Source organism: Eptesicus fuscus, chromosome 25 (genome assembly GCF_027574615.1).
Source record: "Eptesicus fuscus isolate TK198812 chromosome 25, DD_ASM_mEF_20220401, whole genome shotgun sequence".
Lineage (NCBI taxonomy): Eukaryota > Metazoa > Chordata > Mammalia > Chiroptera > Vespertilionidae > Eptesicus > Eptesicus fuscus.
Window position 1 is genome coordinate 2,449,956 of NC_072497.1, and position 16,612 is coordinate 2,466,567.

Consider the following 16,612-nt stretch of genomic DNA (forward strand, 5'->3'; position numbering starts at 1 on the left):
TCAAGGCTCCAACTTCTCTTCTTGTGACTCCCAGACTGGACTGGGTCTCAGCTGGGGGCTCCCACTGCACCCCAACGCCCCAAATACTGCTTCTGTTCTTCTCCCGGGGTGTTAGAGCATTGGCCGTTGCCCTCGCTGACTGTGACCTCACCGAGGACCAGGGCTATGCCTGGGTCTCCGTGTCCTGGCCACCGAATGGTGATGGAGTATCTGACCACAAGAGTGCCCGCAACCACTTTGGGAGGCGGGGACCTGGCATGATGTTCATTGTATGATGTTCATTGTACGGATGAGACATGGAGGCTCAGAGAGGCCTGAGCTTGCAAAGATCACTCAGCTAGTTCGGAAGGAGCGGGGCCGCTGGGCTGGGTGCTGGGAACGCTGGGGACAGACGGCGCGTGGTCTCTGCTCAGAGCGCGTGCAGTCATGCAGGCGGCGTCTCAGTGGGGCTCACGTGGGCGGCCCCGTGTCTGGCACGAACTGTTAAACCACGGCCGCCGCAGACACTCACGCTTCTGTCTTGAGGTTAGCGGGGTTACTGCCTCCCAGGTCACGAAAGGCTCACGGCCGCTCACTGAGAAGGCCTGAGGGTGCCGGGTGCGAGCAAGACTCCAACCATAGGTCTGTTTCTCAATCCTCCCAGGTTGAGATTTCTTTAAAAAAAAAAAAAATTTTTTTTTTTTTTAAATTGATTTCAGAGAGGGAGAGATAGAAACATCAATGATGAGAGAGAATCCATCGGCTGCTTCCTGCATGCATGCCCCACACTGGGGATCGAGCCTGAAACCCGGGCATGTGCCCCCGACTGGAATTGAACCTGGGACCCTTCAGTCCGCAGGCCGACGCTCTAGTCACTGAGTCAAACCAGCCAGGGCAGGTGGAGATTTCAAAGTCTGTGAGCGGAAGCTCTTCAGACCCTTCCTGACTGCAGTGAAGGTCCCCACTGAGGCTCATGGCTGTTCTCTGTCCCACGAAGGGTCCCCATGGGAGGCAGCAGGGACCAGTGAGCTCCCCCAGGGTCTGACCATTGCGCGGCCTGGAGGCTCCTGGCAGAGACTGAGGACATGGGGCCGGGACAGGCTGCGGGATGCCTGCGGCCTGGGTGGGGACCCACAGGGACAGACCGCTGGGCGGAACCGCATCCTGAACAGGGCTGGGCCTAGGGGCCATCAGGTCACTGAATCTTCTGTGGGAGGCAGAGCCATGCTGTGGTGACGCCAACACCCCATGTGCCCACACCTGCAGGCCACAGGGACCCAGCCTCTGGCCCTCAGCCCTGCCTGGGGGGGTGCCTCCTCTCCTGGGGGTTCTGTCGACCTTCTTGTCCTGTCCTCTCTGCAGTGACCGGAACAGGGGCCCATTCCCTGGGAGTCTGTTCCCTCCCTCCTTCCTCTCCTGCCAACAGAGAACACGGGTCTCGCAGAGGGAAGAACAGGGAAATGAGGGCTTTCTAAAGGCTAACTTTATCCTAGAGATTCGGGTGGTGCCCTGCCCAGATGCAGAAATGGAATCCCTGCCTCGCAGCAACCGAGGGCTGAAGCCCCTAGCAGGGCCGGCTCAGCGAGCGGGTCTCCGGGGACATCCCACTAGCTGCCTCTCTGAACCCTGTGAGGCCCCACGGAGGCCATGGCTGCTGCAGCATCTAGTGGATTCTACCCTGGCCTCCATGGAGAGCCCACAGGCCATTGTCTTCTGCCAAGGCAGGAGCCTGAGGTTTGGTGAACCCCATGGCTGCTGCTTGGAGCTGGAGAGTCCGGGCTGGGACTCTGGGAGCCTCCCAAAGACAGGGCGGGCCTCTGAGCACCCCCAGCTGTGGGAGGAGAAGCAGCAGTTTCTTATGAAGACCAAGGGGACCTGGACCACAGCCCCCGCTTCCTCTTCTGGGGAAAAACCGCAGCTCAGCTGGCCTGCAGAATTCTGCAGCTTGCCCCAGGGGCCTACAGTGCTGAGCAGGGGGTCCCTGGGGCTCTGGATGGAAAACTGGGGGTGGGAGAGGAGGTTGGATTGTCCAGGGAAAGAGCACCGACTTGGATTCCTTATCTTGTCCAAACTGAGGACTTCTGAGAACGAAAAGGCACTGTTTTAACTATTACACCAGGACAGCAGACGTAAACTGGGGCTCTTCAGGGCAAACGGGAATGTAGGTTACCCTACTTACTACCGCTTCCTAGCTGTGTGGGTATGGGCAATTACATAACCTCTCTGAACTGTTTTTTTTTTTTTTTGCAAAAAAAAAAAAACAGGCCAATATCCTGTGCTTGCCTCCAGGGCTGTTGGGGCGGGGGGGGGGAGGCAGGGAGAGAAAAAGAGTAAATTATGTGCAATTCCTGGAACAGCCCTTGGCATGGAGTAGGCTCTCTGTTTCTCCTCTTCCCGTGAGGCAGTGGGTCCCCTGTCCCTGGGGGTAAAAGCAAGGACCTGTCAGCTCTCGAGAGTGAGTTCCTGTGGTGGGAGAAGGTGTATAGAGCTGGATTCAAACTCCAGTCCTCCCAGTGAATTCCAGAGGGTGATGACGAGGGTGGGTCAGTGAACCGTCCTAGGCTGGAAGCCCCTGGTGGACTTGGCCCCTCCCCTCTTCCCAGGTGGTGACCTCTGCACCCACAGAGGGCCCTGACCAGGGCCCAGCCTGGAGCGGCTTTGCGGTCACCATCTCGGTGGCTGCCAGAGGCCCCAGTTTTGGTCAGGGCAAGTCAGTATGCTTCGGTCTTCCTGCGATCGCCCCGTGTTTTCTGTGCCTGCAGGAATCGAAGAGCCTGTTCCAACCCAGCAATTTTTAAAAAAGAGCTGGGTGCTGGGATTGGCTCTGCCATCTGATCCTGGTCAAAGGTCTCCAGGCCTCGGATTCCTGCCGGAGGGTGGGGATGAGCTGGCTCTGTCCTGGGGGATGGGATGAAAGATGTAGGTGACAGTGCTGGCTGCTCAAAGCCGCTACACTCCCATCACTTGGGGCTCCCACTGCACTGCCTTTACCCATCTTCCCCTTGCCTGGGAGCCCCTCGAGGCAGAGTGGACACTCCTGAGGGGATAGCAGTCTCCACTGTCCAGGCAGATGAGGTCCTTAATCCAGGAATGAGGGAGGTCCGAGCCGGGAAGTGACTCAACATCTGTGACATCAGCTCTGTGTCGGGGCTGCCCCTGACCCCTCGAAGCCAGCACTGCTGCCGGCGGAAGGCTCTGACCTCCTGCCCGATGTCCTTGGGCACTGCCATCTCTGGAAGGTGGCCTCACACGGGGGACATGATCCCAGCAGCCTCATCTCCTGGCGACTTTGCCCTCCATTTCCTTTCCTCACTCCAAGAAGGTTCTTCTGGCCACTGGCCAGGACTTGCTGGAAGGTTGGTTTCTCGAAAACTGTCAGCTGTGGGAGGCATCCTGAGGCAACAGTGCACAGCCCTCAGCGGACTCCTGTCCAGCCCGTCTCCTCCGTCAAGTGGGCCACACGCAGGTCCCATGTGGCAGTCAGTAGGTGTGCAGCTCCAAGGGTGGTCCCTTAGAGTGGGTGCAGGGTCTACCCCAATACTGAGTCTCCAGGCAGAGGCCACAAGGCTCCCAGTCACGCTACCTTTACACCTGTGGTCCAGTCAGGACCTCCCCAGCTCTATGCTCCTGACTCCGGTCAAGAAGTGGACACCAGAGTTACCTACAGCTCAGGAACAAGATTTCTCCAAAAATGGGGTACTGGAGCTCCGATAAGAGGTGCCCAATTCCACTTTAAGGCTTTCTGGCCAACCAGCCTATTAATGAAGGGTCTTGTAAGGTAAGACTCCCTGATAACGAAGGACTACGCCGACATTTAACATATTCTCACCAACAAAATGTCTGACCATTTTCTTGTTGTTCCCAGGTTTCGGGGTATTATTCAGTGCTAACAATTCCATGGGCAAAAGAAATGGCAACTTATTGTGCTACTTTATATTTTTTAACTAGGCAGATTGAGATATTTGTGGGTCGTTTTTATTTCTTCTTCTGAGGAGAGCCTACTCACACCCTTTTTTCTACTGGTCTGTCTTTTCTTAATGATTTAGAGGTGCTCTTTGTATATTGCAGATATTACTCCTTTGTCATATTTTTTTTTTCCTATTTTCTCTGTCTTCTCATTTTGTTTATGTCTTCTACAGAAAGTTTCACAGTTTTACAACGTCCCATGCGTGTCTTTTCCTTCAGCTTCCGTGTTTCACGCGTGCTTCGAATTTCTCTCACTGAGATGACTCAGCTGCTGCCTCAGAGGTTCTCCGAATCAGCAGCCACAAGGCTTGCAGTGGCAGCAAATCATGCTTATTCAAAAGAAAATGTTTACTGTAAAAATAGAACTGTCACCCCAAGCATTTATTGAAACGTTAATAGATACGGGTAAAAATTATACATGGCATAACAAAAGTAACAGCTTTATATTCACAGATGGTCAGATGCTGACAAACCGGAAACAAGAGCTCTGTACACTGAGATTGGTTGTTAGGAAAAGGCATACGTCGGCCTGAGGAAGGATCTATTCACAGGCTTTGGTGGAGCCATAATCCCCAGTTTTCTACCGATTCCTGCTGCCGTCTGAGAACCACGTGCAGTTGATGCCGGCCCGGGGATGCTGGAGGATTTAGTCTTAGGAGATACCTTCCTGCATGTGGTGGATCTCCTAAAATATGACAAAGAAAATGGAAATGTTATATAAAACCCCAAAAAAGTCTTTTTTTCTCTTAACCTGAAAGAGCTACGTAACCCATGGTTTTCTTTGGTCTTACGGGTCTCTCTGCCGGTAACCCCCCGGGTAAGGTCAGTTTCCTTTACAATTCAAGGAGGAAAGGACTCTGCTATTCTTCAGACAAATTTATCTCCCTAAAATGTCAAGGACTGTTTCTGAATTCTGTGACTTGAGGCCAAATCATGTGCCTTCTCTCCACCTACCACCTTTCATAGCTGATAATCAGACCCCTCCCTTGGGACAACAGAACCCAGATCCATTCTGATCATATAAGAAAAGTACGGGGACCTTGTTTTAAGGCCCCCAATGCCTGGACAATACACTCTGGAATTGCCCAGTCCAGAGAAAGGCGGCTGGGTGCGTGGAGATGGGGCAGAGCAGAGCAGAGCTGAGCCGAGCCTCTTCCTGCCCAGCCCCCGCCAGGGGAAGGCTGCAGATGTGGTTCCCTGGGGAGGCCTGTGAGGGCTCGGGTCTGGCACGTCTCTGTCACCGCCACGTCGCCAGCAGCTCGCTGGACCGCCTGCACTCCCAGATCTGTGTTCTTGAACCTCCCACTCGCTGCCTTTACAGTTAAGGAAGCAGCCCTGGCCACAGCCCATTACAAAGTCCTTCAAGCACCTCACTTCCCTCGCTGGCCTGAAGATAATAGCGATTCTTTCCTCCTCCCTCCCACCCCCAATAAAATGTAAAATAAATAAATTAATTTAAAAAACCCACAGGGCCGTCTGTTTACAAGGATAACAGCCGGCAGCATTCTCTATAGAAGCCTTTTTCTTACACAAGTATTTCCTGCTGCTTTGTTACCCGGCTGAACTCATGCCCAACACGAATTCCACAGCATCATCGGGGGCTGGCAAGTGGCCTCCCACCTCTGAATTCGGGGGCTACCGGTCTGTGGTAATGACACTCTGGTGGGACTAGGTGAAGAGTGGTTTTTCAACATCGTTCCACTCTTGCTCCAGGGCAGTATGACCACAGAGCTGGCAAAGATGTGCTAAGCCGGCAGAGCCGCAGCCTGGATTTCCCTATGCAGATTTCCTGCTGAGGTATTACGTCCAGAGCAAAAACCTGCTGTCTCTGTTGATTTACAGAATGAAGCTGCCAACAGCAGCCTCCATCTCGCCCAGCCCATCCATTTTACTCCCGCTTAGGGAGCCGGGAACACAACTTGGGAACAAAATTCGTTCCTTGTGTGTTCTTCTCAAGTGGTCAAGTTCCGGTAGGGTGGCGAGTTAAGGACCCTGGCAAAGAGCCATGTTTATTCTGCCATTGTGCAGAGACCTTCAACCAGGTGAGCAGTGGAACTGGAGGGAATCTTTCAGAGAGGCTCTGGGGAAATGAGGAGAATGAAGCACAGACACAAAGAGGCTGTGACAAAGGTAAAAGAAAGTAACAAATCGTACTGGTTTTCGGCTCTAGGGATCAAAGAATCCCATCACAGACACACAGGCTAATTAAAAACCAGCATCAAAACTGGGACTGGCTTTGGAACTGACTGAGCTTTCCTACTTCTTATTATATATATACTAGAGGCCCAGTGCATGATTGAATCATGCACGTGTAGGGTCCCCTACACGCTTTCGCTTTTCGCGGTGGAGCTGGGTGCCTGTCCGCTGGTGCACCAGGCACCCAGCTCCCCCAATTTTGATGGTCCGCGGCCGCTGAGGGGGGCTGCCGCGGACACCTGGCTACCCTGCCGTTGAGAGGCGCAGCTGGGTGTCCACAGCAGGCCCCCTCAGCGGCCGAGGATCTGGCCGTTGAGAGGCACAGGGGACAGGAGTCCCACCCCCTGCGCCTCTCAACAGCAGGGTAGCCCCCCTCAGTGGCAGCGGATCCGTGCCTCTCAATGGCCGGATAGGCCACCCCGAGTCCTGTCCCCCAGCCTCCCGCCGCCCAATCGTGGGTGTAGCGGAGTGATGGTAATTTACATGTTACTCTATTATTAGATAGGATATATATATATATATATATATATATATATATATATATATATATATTTATTACTTTTTATTATTATTATTTATTTTTTACAGAGAGGAAGGGAGAGGGATAGAGAGTTAGAAACATCGATGATAGAGAAACATCGATCAGCTGCCTCTTGCACATTCCCTACAGGGGATGTGCCCGCAACCAAGGTCCATGCCCTTGACCGGAATTGAACCTGGCACCCTTGAGTCCACAGGCCGTCGCTCTATCCACTGGGCCAAACCAGTCAGGGCTTTCCTACTTCTGATTAGATCAGGTTCTAGGCCACAGGTCAAAGTGCTTCACTCTTACAGACCAAAGTTGTGAAAACGGAATAAGGGAGCCAATGGCAATGATCACTTAAAATATGGTTTGCTTTGTTCTAACAAGTAAAAATGAAATCACAACCATTGCTAAGGTCTTCCCAGGTACTCCATGTAGAAATGAAAATGCTCTGGGCCCTAGCTGGTTTGGTGCAGTGGATAGAGCGTCGGCCTGAGAACCGAAAGGTCCTGAGTTCGATTCTGGTCAAGGGCACGTACCTCAGTTGCAGACTCCTCTCAGGCCCAGGCCCTGGTCAGGGCTCCTGCAGGAGGCAACCAATTGATGTGTTTCTCTCACATCGATATTTCTTTCTGTTTCTTTTTCTTTTTTTTTTTATTTTATTGATTTTTTATAGAGAGGAAGAGAGAGGGATAGAGAGCCAGAAACATCGATGAGAGAGAAACATCGATCAGCTGCCTCTTGCACACTCCCTACTGGGGATGTGCCCGCAACCAAGGTACATGCCTTGACCGGAATCGAACCCGGGACCCTTGAGTCCGCAGGCCAACGCTCTATCCACTGAGCCAAACCGGTTTCGGCTCACATCGATATTTCTTTCTGTCTTTCCCTCTCTCTTCCACTCTCTCTAAAAAAATAAAAAAAAAATCAATGGAAAAATATCCTCGGGTTAGGATTGAAAAAAAAAAAAAAAAGCTCTGGGGAAGTGTGGGCGAGCCACTGTCCAGTCTACCTATAAAACTGAGACCAGGCTGGTACAACCTTGGGAAGCCTCCCACAGGCCAGGCCTTGGTTTCCTCATCATAAACCCCAGGGGACTGGACCACATGCCTTTTAAGGACTCTCACTCTGTGTGGGCTCCTGAGGAAATGAGTATTTCCCAAAACGAAGGAATAAATGAAGAAAATAAAATGTCCCCACCGAAGAACATCTGCTGGTCACTTGCACATTAAAAACCACAAAATTAAACTAACATTTACTAATGCTTTTAATTTCTGTATCCTGGCAGAATAATTAGCACATGCAAGATGTTTGTAGACTTAACAAGAAAGTGACAATTTGGTCACATTTGCCTTCCCCTTTCTTCCCTCACTCAAAAAAAATTTTTTTTATTACCCAGAAGGGAGAGAGTTACAAAAAACTGCAAAAGAAAAACACACAACAGCTTCCAGAAATTTACCGAGGACTTCTTTCCCTTTTCTGCAAGCATCTCTGTGACAACATGCAGTTATGTGGGAGGCGGCCATCATAAGGTCCTTAACATTAAGACTGATGGGAGGGTCGTGATCCTGCCAGACCTTCCTTTCCTGGTGAGGACAGAGAGTGCCCTTGCAGAAGACAGGGAGGGGGCTGTGCGAAGCAGTGCAATTATGAAGAAATCCGAACGCCGCCCAGATCATCACCCAGCACCTGACAACACTACCTTTGTTCCCCTTGGTGTGCTAACAGCGCCCACAGCAGATGAGTCCCCGCCCAGGGGGCAGGCACATGTGGGAAAGGGAGGACGGAGGCCATTCGAGCAGCAGTCTCTCGGAGCCTGGCTTGCCTGACCTTTTGGTTTTCCTGTTGTGGACTCTTCCCAGCTGCCCTGCAGACTGGGAGGCCGGCTTTCCCAGGTATGGATGGATGGCAGGGAGTGTGCAGGGCCTCCAGGTGGAGGCCCGTAGATTCTGCGGCAATATAATATAGCATATAGCAAGTACTGACAGAATCATCAAAGTAAGGAGGAAACAAAGGTTTCTGTTTATTCAACTAGTATACGATTTATAGTATTTTAAGTGGAAAAGACTCTTAAGAAGAGCAATTATAAATTTTTTTTTTCTAAGTTCGAGTCAAAATTGGAGTTTTTGCAAACTAGAAAATTTTAGTGATAATCGACTTAGGAGTAGATTATTTTTATTTATTTATTTTTTAAAAAAATTTTTAAAAATATATTTTATTGATTTTTTTACAGAGAGGAAGGGAGAGGAAGAGGGATAGTTAGAAACATTGATGAGAGAGAAACATTGATTCAGCTGCCCCCTGCACACTCCCCACTGGGGATGTGCCCGCAACCAAGGTACATGCCCTTGACCGGAATCGAACCCGGGACCCCTCAGTCCGCAGGCCACCGCTCTATCCACTGAGCCACACCGGTTTCGGCAGGAGTAGATTATTTTTAAAACTAAAGCAACCCAGCCGGCACGGCTCAGTGGTTAAGTGTTGACCTATGAACCAGGAGGTTGTGATTGGATTCCCAGTCAGGGCACATACCCCGGTTGCGGGCTTGATCCCCAGTGTGGGGTGTGCAGGAGGCAGCTGATCCATGATTCTCTCACATCACTGATGTTTCTCTCTCTCTCTCCCTCTCCCTTCCTCTCTGAAATCAATAAAAATATGTTAAAAAATAAATAAAGAAAATGAAAGCTAAAGCAAATGTTGGATCAGGCAACATTTACTAATGGCTTATTTTACTAAATGCTTCAAAGGACCCCAAAGCAGCTGCCCTTTTGTACCTTCCTCCCTTACACCCTGGGTTGCAGAACTTACCCTCTTGCCTTGAAATCACCAAAACCAGTTTTTCTCCTTTTAGACCTTTGGCAGGCTGGCATCCTTTTCCTCTTTCTTTCATTTTTGGTTTGATTTGCAAAGTAATGAGAAGATGTCGGTGTTTCCTCGTCGCACTCCTCCGAGCCATTTCTAGCAGCGCTTCTGCTGCTGGATGGGCTCACTGGTGGGGAGCTGTCCTCAGCTGCAAGCGGACAAGGCAGACATTTACCGCTGACGCCTGCTGGGCCCAGTGTCATTCGTCACAACACACACAGTTCAGCTGACACCTACCTGCGTTCCTGGTGTCTTCTTGCCACATGGGTTTGACAATTCCGCAGGAACTGAACATTCCTTTTTCTTTTTCTTTTTCTTTAATTTCACAAAGCCCCAAAGTGCTCAATGGCAATTTATTTTTTTTAAAGGCAGAGGATAAGAATTCATTTTAAAAAAAATCTGTGAGCCTGGCCAGCATGGCTCAGTGGTTGAGCATCAACCTATGAACCAGGAGGTCACTGTTTGATTCCCGCTCGGGGCACATGCCCGGGTTGCAAGCTTGATCCCTAGTGTGGAGCGTGCAGGAGGCAGCTGATCAATGATCATCTCTCATCATTGATGTTTCTCTCTCTCTCTCTCCCTCTCCTTTCCTCTCTGAAATCAATAAAAATATATATTAAAAAAAAAATCTGTGATACTCTTTAACTCAACTAGAGACCTTAGGTTTAGCTCCTACTCTGTGTGTATGACCTACACCTGTTACTATTTGGGCAGCTAATCCTGTTAAGCTCTTTTAAAAGTATGATGTGCTACATAAAAGATAAATTTTATTTATCAACTTACATATGCTGAAAATATAACCCAATATAAGAGAAACATAAACCATGCTCTGTACCTCACTTCTGAACAACAGTTACTTAGTGAGTGAGTGTCAGAAACTTCCAGGCCATATTTTGCTCTTCAAAGACAAAAACACCTCTTTGCATAACAGTTGGGAACATTTCACACACCATGCAGGAAATGGGTCTGTATGGAAGCACACACTTAAAGAAATAGTTACTTCCACAGGTATTGGCACCCCAACACACGGAAAGAACATGAAACCTCCACAGATAAATTCATTCCTCCATTTTCTGAAGGAAGGTATTTCCTGGCTGGTTTGGTTCACCCTCAGGCTACCTCGCTGCCCGGTAAAAAGGACGGGGCGGGCCTTGTCCCTCCAACACTGGTTCCCACAGAAAGGCACTGTAGCTGGGCCAAGAGCGCTGTCAGCCCAGCTGTGGGACTTCGGGGCTATGAAAAGGCCTCACCCATTTCCACCTGTAAAATGGGTGTTGTGAGGACTGAGGGATACAAAACAGACAAAGCTCTTGGCACAGTGCCCGTCCCTCCATAGTGGCAGCAATCATCACCAGGCTGGCTGCTTCCACAGAGCAGCCCTGTCTCACGTGGGAAAAACCCTTCCAAACTAGTTACTATAGGAAACAAACATGAAGTTCCCACCCAGGGACTGCCCCTATTGCCAAAGCAAGGCCTCTCATGGGGTAAGGACGATACTGAGGAATGTATGAAACCCTTCTTCTGTAGCATTTTCTTAATGAATCGAAAACAATTAGGAACAGACAGAACTTGAAACACATGCTCACTCATTTCTCAGCCTGTTTACTATTCCCATCAGCCTGGAAAAGAAACCCCTACCGAGATCCCTTAGAGAAACAGGAAAAACATTGCACTTGGCCTGCCTGCTGTGTCCTATCACATGGCAGCCCGTTAGAGGAGGCCATAAGACTTCTGCATGTGTCCCGTCTCCTTCATCTTCCTTTGCTCTCCGTTTCCTCTCAGCCAGTGCCTTCTACAGCTCAGTAGTGATGGGGTTCGTCATGAGAGATGCTTCGTGACAGGCCTACTGTAACCTTTGGGAACATCTGCTAATGAGGCACCGACTTGGGCCGATTCTTTCACTAGCTAACAATAAGAAGATAATCTAGCACTACAATTCCATGGTCATTTCCCCAAAATATTTAAACTCCACTCTTCCATTTTACCTGGAGACATGCTTTTCAGAGAGCATGTTCCCTCCTCAGATAAGGAAACTGCAGCACAAGGTTATGTGTGGCCTGCCAAGGAGCACAGAGCGAGATGGTGGCCGGCCTGGGAGCTGCCCTAGCCCAGTGGTCGGCAAACTCATTCGTCCACAGAGCCAAATAGCAACAGGACAACATTGAAATTTCTTTGGAGAGCCAGATTTTTTAAACTTAAACTTCTTCTAACGCCACTTCTTCAAAATAGACTCACCCAGGTCGTGGTATTTTGTGGAAGAGCCACACTCAAGGGGCCAAAGAGCCGCATGTGGCTCGTGAGCCGCAGTTTGCCGACCACGGCGACTAGCCCTAAGGGTCCCCCAGGTATTTGCCTGAACAGAACCAACAACTTCGGGGCTCAAAGGTCCTCCCTTTGGGTCCGGCAGCAGGTTTGGAAGCTGGCACCCCGCAGGGGGCCTAAGCACCTGTGTCCTGGAAGCGGTGCCTGGCACACCACTGAAGGGTGCCCTGAGCACTTGAGCGCCAGGGCGACAAGGTGTTGGAAGCATGAACAACCCGGAAACCACAGAGATTTGATCCAGTGAGATGCATCGCTTAACATTAAGTCAGGCTTTCAGAAAACACATATTTGGCTGTATACTGAACCTGGCAGTGTCCACTCGGAGTATTTCTGTAATACTGGAATCACTTCTGCACCGTATTTTTCCAGTTTATCTTCAGTAACACCATCAATTTGAAGCAAAACCTCAGGATCAGAAGATAACGATTCTGTGCGTGAACATAAAAGCAGGAATTTAAATTACCACCAACAGAAAACCCACTGGGTTTGTGCTCATCCACCCATTCAGCACATGCTTGTTAAGTGCCAACCAAGGGCAGAGCACTGGGCACATGGGCCAATTTTCTGCAAGGCAGTTGGTGCCAACAGAGGCAGCAGACAGGCCCAGAGGGTAGGAGCCCATCATCCAATTCCAGCAGCGAAGGCGCGTTACGTCAGGGCTGAGAGGGAGGGAGAGCAAAGGACACGGGGTAACCAGGGTAGCCGGAGAGCACCTGTGCGCTTTGCCTCAGAGTTTAAGCAGACTTTGCTATCTTCTCACATTCAGGTTTAGGAGAATGCCCACATTCATGTTTCCAGCTCTGACTTCCCCCCTGCACTCCAGACTTGTATATCCAACTCAAAAAGACCGTAACTGAATTCTTTTGTTTTAATAAGAATTAAAAAATATATATATATATTTTTATTGATTTCAGAGAGGAAGGGAGAGGGAGAGATAGAAACATCAATGATCAGAGAGAATCATTGATCAGCTGCCTCCTGCACACCCCCTACTAGGGATCAAGCCCTCAACCCGGGCATATGCCCTTGACCAGAATCGAACCCGGGACCCTTCAGTCCACAAGCCAATGCTCTATCCACTGAGCCAAACCGGCCAGGGCCCGTAACTGAATTCTTACACGCCCCCAACCCAAACCCATTCTTCCTCCAGTCTTTCTGTCTGTGGGCTGAAGCGGGTAATCTGACTTTAGCAAGTAGGCTGTTGAGTCCTCTGCACACAGATGCTACATCGGTCCCGTAGCCGGACAAGCCTGTCATTTTAAAGATCACTCTAGCTGCTGTATGGAAAATGGATTATAAGGGGAAGAGCAGAAACTAGGAGCCCAGTGGGAGCCACTGAGAAGCGAGCGAGGATGTCGCGAATTAGGGTGTAGCAGTAGAGATGAAGAAGAGATGGATTTGGATGCATTTGGGAGGCTGGTCTGTAGGAGTCATTGATGCACTGGCTATGGGGAGTGAGGGAGTAATAATTCCTACGTAGACTTCAGCAAAGGGTGGATTTCAAATCTTCGATTTTCACATCATTTCTATGTTTAGAGGAAGAGGAACAGACCTTTGGGACAGACTAGGAGGCTTATGGAGGGCGTTAGTGGGAGACGAAGTGGGAAAGGCAAGTAGAAATGCAGATTCTTGATAGACTTTGTACTTCATCTGGAGAGCTGTTGGCGTTTTAACAGAGGTTTTGGAAGATTAAAATGTACATCATGTTCATATCTGGAGGTAAGGAGACCAGTTAGAAAACTACACTAAGAGCCTAGGAACAAAAGACTGTATTTCATCAACTCTAAGACACTTATTCACCGTTTGACTTTCCTGAGGTCAAGGTTGGTCTTACAAGTGCTGACGGCTGACTGGTAGCTGTGCTGCGGCGGCTGCTGCCTGTGCACGTGAGGACGCAGTCACAGCCATTAGCACCGCTGGCACGGCCACGGCGTGACTGCAGGGCCGGTTCCTCACGTGCCACAGAAAATGTCTACAAAACAACTAGGCTGCGATTAGACTGAAAAAGTGATTGTGGATGCAGAAAACCTCAGAAACGGAGGAATGGGGGATAAATTTGGCATTGATAAAGCCAATATCTCTTTCTGAGAAAATGACCACAAGTGCAGAGTTTCTTGCACGCTACGACCAATGCTTCCCACGACTGAAGGAGAAGATGCCTAAAGTGGATGAAGCGGCGATACCTTTGTGCCACTCAGAGATGCCCAGCCTTCTGTTGGCAGTTTGTGGTAGCGTCAAGAAAACATGACCGCCGAAACCGGTTTGGCTCAGTAGATAGAGCGTCGGCCTGTGGACTCAAAGGTCCCAGGTTCGATTCCGGTCAAGGGCATGTACCTTGGTTGCGGGCACATCCCCAGTAGGGGGGCGTGCAGGAGGCAGCTGGTCGATGTTTCTCTCTCATCGATGTTTCTGGCTCTCTATCCCTCTCCCTTCCTCTCTGTAAAAAAATTAATAAAATATATTAAAAAAGAAAAGAAAAAAAACAAAAAGAAAACATGACCACCAAACCAGAATGAGTGATGGGAAAATAGTGGAACACACTGAAAAAGGCTGCTGTCACTAACATTCTCAATGACACACGGGAAAACAAAGATATGGAAAACGGACTCAAAAATAATTTGGAAGTCAGGCTTTGAATGTGAATTTTTACAAGTACCTAAATCAACTCACTTTAATTTTATGCATTTTTCATCTACAAGCAGAATAAGTCAAAATAATTTTCAACAAAAGCACTGTGTTACAGTTTAATTAGCAGAATTTTTTCTTTCTCAGTAGTTCATAAAATAGCAGTGTCTTAAAGTAGACGGCATCTTAGAGTTGATGAAGTACTATAATGGCCTATGGTGTTGGGAATGGGAATGGAGAAGAGAGAAGGGGATGATGATGGGACTTCAGGAAGGTAATGTACACTACTAGTTAGTCACTGATGTAACACCTTATTTTAAGGCCTTTACTATTAGAATTCTGGTTGAGCTATCTGAAGCTTTGGCAATAACTCAGGGCATTTATTAACTGAAGACACAGAAGAGTGCTTGATCCGGATTCAAAGAAGCATAACACATCATCTCTTTTCATAAGGAACTTAGCTCCTCATTGCAAAGACATCGTTATAATAACATAGCTACATTTCATAAAGGCAGGCACAAATGGACACATAATCATAAGGAACATCTGGTATTAGAGACTGCAATTATCCATATTCTAACATCCAGCATTGGAAGAAAGTATCTCAAGAATAAGTTTAAATGGCTTCTCTGAGCTTTCAATTTAGAGATTAAATAAGAATAATACAAAAGCCTGAGATACATTTATGCACTTAGCAAGTTCCTTAGCAAGACTAACCTTGGGCTTTATTAATTGATGCCACGGAACAGAAGGCTCAAACACACCTACCTGCAAGCTTCTTGAGAGTGACAGTGTTGAAGATATTAAAGTAATGGACACCAAAAACTTTCCCGAGAGATTTGCACACTTCTGTAAGTTCTCCAAGACATTTCTTAACAACCTCTTCCCTCTGGGAAACCTTCGTCACTAAGGCTTTTTGTTTTTTTATACGGCTGGAATTTTCCGTCTCCATAAAGTCAACCTTTGAGTGAGAGGGAAGAGAGAGAGAGAGAAATCATAGGAGTGTGTGTGTGTGTGCACACTTGCATCAACATAGAGGTTTTATTTAATGCCTCATTGCATTTTTGGGGGGATACTTTTTATTTTTTTAAAAATATATTTTATTGATTTTCTACAGAGAGGAAGGGAGAGGGACAGAGAGCCAGAAACATTGATGAGAGAGAAACATTGATCAGCTGCCTCCTGCACACCCCCCAATGGGGATATGCCCGCAACCAAGGTACATGCCCTTGACCGGAACCGAACCCGGGACCCTTCAGTCCGCAGGCCGATGCTCTATCCAATGAGCCAAACCAGCCAGGGCGGGGGGGATACTTCTTTTATGCCAAGTGTATAGTAAGCCCTTTGGGAACAGGGGCTGTGCATTCTCCATCTTTGTATCCCCAGTGCCTAGCACAGAACTACTTCTTGACAAATGTTAGTTTAGTAAATACGTGGTGATTTAGTGATCTGATAACCCATTAAGTGCACTTTGATAGTTATCGCATTACTTGGGTTCTATTTTAAGATCTCTTTGCAAATTAAGAGGAACATAATATGTTCATATAAGATAGTAGAAATAAATTCAGTACCCATAAGCTTTGGAAAAGAGAGTTTAATTTGCAGGAATATGTTTTTGTCTACTCACTGTGAAATAATAAAATGAAATCAACATTTAAAATGCCGTACCTTTAAATGCCCATTTAGTAAAGCTTGCGCTTTAGTTCCGAGCATCACATAGGCAATGGGTTGGTCATTGGCATTGATAAATAAGTCTTCATCCAAGATCTTGTCGAGTATCAGCTTTTTAAAAAGTCTTTCAGCATTGTGTCGTGAATATGTAGATCCCTTTCCAAATATCCCCGACTGAATTTTTGCACTCTTACTCCCTGGTGAGAAGGGAAAAAAAGTTAGATTAGTAAATGTAGGCACATCATAATGCTCTAATAGAGGTCATTTGTGGGCAGGTCTGGATAAATGGGATAAAATACATCATTACCATGACAAAATATAAATTATTAAAAATTACTTTAAAATAGCCGAAACCGGTTTGGCTCAGTGGATAGAGCGTCGGTCTGCGGACTGGAGGGTCCCAGGTTCGATTCCGGTCAAGGGCATGTACATTGGTTGCGGGCACATCCCTGGTGGGGGGTGTGCAGG

General features: G+C 48.5%; 1 protein-coding gene across 2 annotated transcripts in view; it reads right to left on the bottom strand.

Annotated features, from left to right (window-relative positions):
* Positions 1-4,305: 4,305 nt before the first annotated feature.
* BLM (BLM RecQ like helicase) overlaps positions 4,306-16,612 on the bottom strand; it is a 66,618-nt gene continuing 54,311 nt past the window's right edge. The window contains exons 17-21 of one of the 2 annotated variants that reach the window (XM_054713407.1): positions 16,142-16,341; positions 15,242-15,434; positions 12,154-12,276; positions 9,473-9,674; positions 4,306-4,630 (exon numbers count right to left, since the gene is read on the bottom strand). In XM_054713407.1, the coding sequence (XP_054569382.1) occupies positions 4,453-4,630; positions 9,473-9,674; positions 12,154-12,276; positions 15,242-15,434; positions 16,142-16,341 (896 nt within the window). In that variant the 3' untranslated portion in view covers positions 4,306-4,452. The remainder of the gene's footprint in view (positions 4,631-9,472; positions 9,675-12,153; positions 12,277-15,241; positions 15,435-16,141; positions 16,342-16,612) is intronic. The other variant, XM_054713408.1, reaches the window with a different exon arrangement.